Genomic DNA, 2,136 nt, shown 5'->3' with positions numbered 1-2,136 from the left:
TGTTTATATGTTTACTATATTTTTTTATATTATACCAACTTGCCACAAGTGAAGTTCCATCTTGAAAAACAGTCATTTTATTATTATATAAAGGTGTAACTTAATGGAATTATTAATAAAGGATGAACCCCATTTTAGACTAAATGAAGCCTGAAATAATTCCAGTGTATTTACAAACTAAGGTGAAAACAGGCCTATCAGAGAGGATTCAAACAAAGTAATGTGATGTGGAGTCATTTGAAATGAAAGCAAAGAGAATGGACATTATATTTCAATAATAATTTATTAAAGAAATTGCAAAAGGACATTTCATAAATGCATGTCATTATATTGCTGTAACATTTTTGTTACAAATACATTTGTGGCCACTAATAAACCGTGTTTATAGCAGGTATCACAAAGTTAAAATGGTACAGAGACAAGGCATATGTTTTCACCGGAATAGGCATTTTCAGGCAGTTTCTTCGGCAGTCTCTTCTTATAATTACTATGTACCAGCAAACAGGCACCTATAAGGTACACATTGAATGTGAAGCATTCGATAGAATGCATAGTCAGTCAGGGAGAGCATCGTGTCTCCATGTTTCTTTGTTCGGGACAACAACCCTCGGTATTCCATTCACCTCCTTCTTTCTCCATCCAGCACGACGTATCCAAACGAACATACCATTACGCATGGAGTGCATATTCATGGCAATAGTCTCACTTTGTTGCCTTCGAAGCAAGTGGCTTGAATTTAGGCAAAATCCATTCGAGGACGTTTCTTCTCCATGACAGGTCGGCATTACCTGACCAACCGCTGCAGCGACATTGTTGGGCACTTCAATTCAACTCGTTCAGCAGAGCCGAAAGAGAATGTTCAACGCAGTTTCAGCATGTGGCGAACCAGGCCCACGATCTGGAAGAACTTGTCCTTCTTTCGCTGCTTGAGCGCCATCAGAGCTTTGGCCGTCTCCGCTGGGTCCTGCGTGAAGGAGAAGATGCTCCTCACCCTCTCCTCCGCTTTCTTGTCCCCGGTTTTCTCGAACAGCCTCATCACCGCGTCCTGGTTGACGTTCTCGAATATGTTGGGCACGGCCTTCTTGCGGTAGGCAGTGTCGAATTTGTTCCCGTGGACCGATGGGCTGACACGGCGAGAGTCGGAGGATACAATGTAGCTAGTCATCTTGATGACTCTCTTGTAACGGCTGCGGTGCAGTCTCAGAAACGGGTCCAGCAACTCCTTTGACTGGTGTTGTAGGGGGGAGAGAGAGCACTACTCGCCTGAGAGGGATTGCAGTGAGTGAACGCTGTGAGCGCTGCCTGCGCTATTTAAAGGGATTATAGGGAAGCTCGTGCAGTCAAGCCCCAGTTACAGAAGTGACATCACTGGTTCCAGGGAATGACTGACTCTCTACACCGACTGCAACGGTAAGCTACTTACAGTGCCTTCAGAAAGTATTCACAACCCCTTGACTTTTTCCTAATTTTGTTCTGTTTACAGCCTGAATTTGAAATGGATTTAATTGTGATTGTGTGTCACTGGTCCACACACAATACCCCATAATGTTAAAGTGGAATTGTGTTTTAGAAAGTTTGACACATTAATAAGAAATGAAAAGCTGAAAGGTCTTGAGTCAGTAAGTATTCAACCCCTTTGTTATGGCAAACCTAAATAAGTTCAGGAGTAAAAATGTGCTTAACCAGTCACATAATAAGATGATATGGACTAACTCTGTGTGCAACAATAGTGTTTAACATGATTTGTAACTTTTTTAATGACTACCTCCTCTCTGTACCCCGCACATAACATTTTCTGCAAGGTGCCTCAGTCGAGCAGTACATTTCAAACACAGATTCAACCACAAAGACCAGGGATGTTTTCCAATGCCTTGTAAAAAAAGCAGGCACTGAATATCCCTTTGAGCACGGTGAAGTTATTAATCACACTTTGAATGGTATATCAATACACCCAGTCACTACAAAGATACAGGTGTCCTTCCTAACTCAGTTGCCGGAGAGGAAGGAAACCGCTCAGGAATTTCACCATGATGCCAATGGTGACTTTATTACAACAGTAGCAGAGTTGAATGGCTGTGATAGAAGAAAACTGAGGATGGATCAACGACATTGTAGTTTCTCCACCATACTAACCTA

General features: G+C 42.1%; 1 protein-coding gene across 1 annotated transcript; it reads right to left on the bottom strand.

The window, feature by feature from the left end:
* Positions 1-264: 264 nt before the first annotated feature.
* On the bottom strand, positions 265-1,293 carry LOC115111798 (transcriptional and immune response regulator-like). The gene has a single exon (XM_029638235.2). The coding sequence runs from the start codon at positions 1,163-1,165 to the stop codon at positions 860-862; it is 306 nt and encodes a 101-aa protein (XP_029494095.1). The 5' UTR covers positions 1,166-1,293; the 3' UTR covers positions 265-859.
* Positions 1,294-2,136: the final 843 nt, after the last annotated feature.

Source organism: Oncorhynchus nerka, linkage group LG27 (assembly GCF_034236695.1).
Source record: "Oncorhynchus nerka isolate Pitt River linkage group LG27, Oner_Uvic_2.0, whole genome shotgun sequence".
NCBI lineage: Eukaryota > Metazoa > Chordata > Actinopteri > Salmoniformes > Salmonidae > Oncorhynchus > Oncorhynchus nerka.
This window is presented reverse-complemented; position numbering and strand designations above follow the sequence as displayed.

What these genes read in the sequence shown, in the direction of transcription:
- LOC115111798 (XM_029638235.2), bottom strand. Translation starts at nt 1,165, where the DNA reads ATGACTAGCTACATTGTATCCTCCGACTCTCGCCGTGTCAGCCCATCG.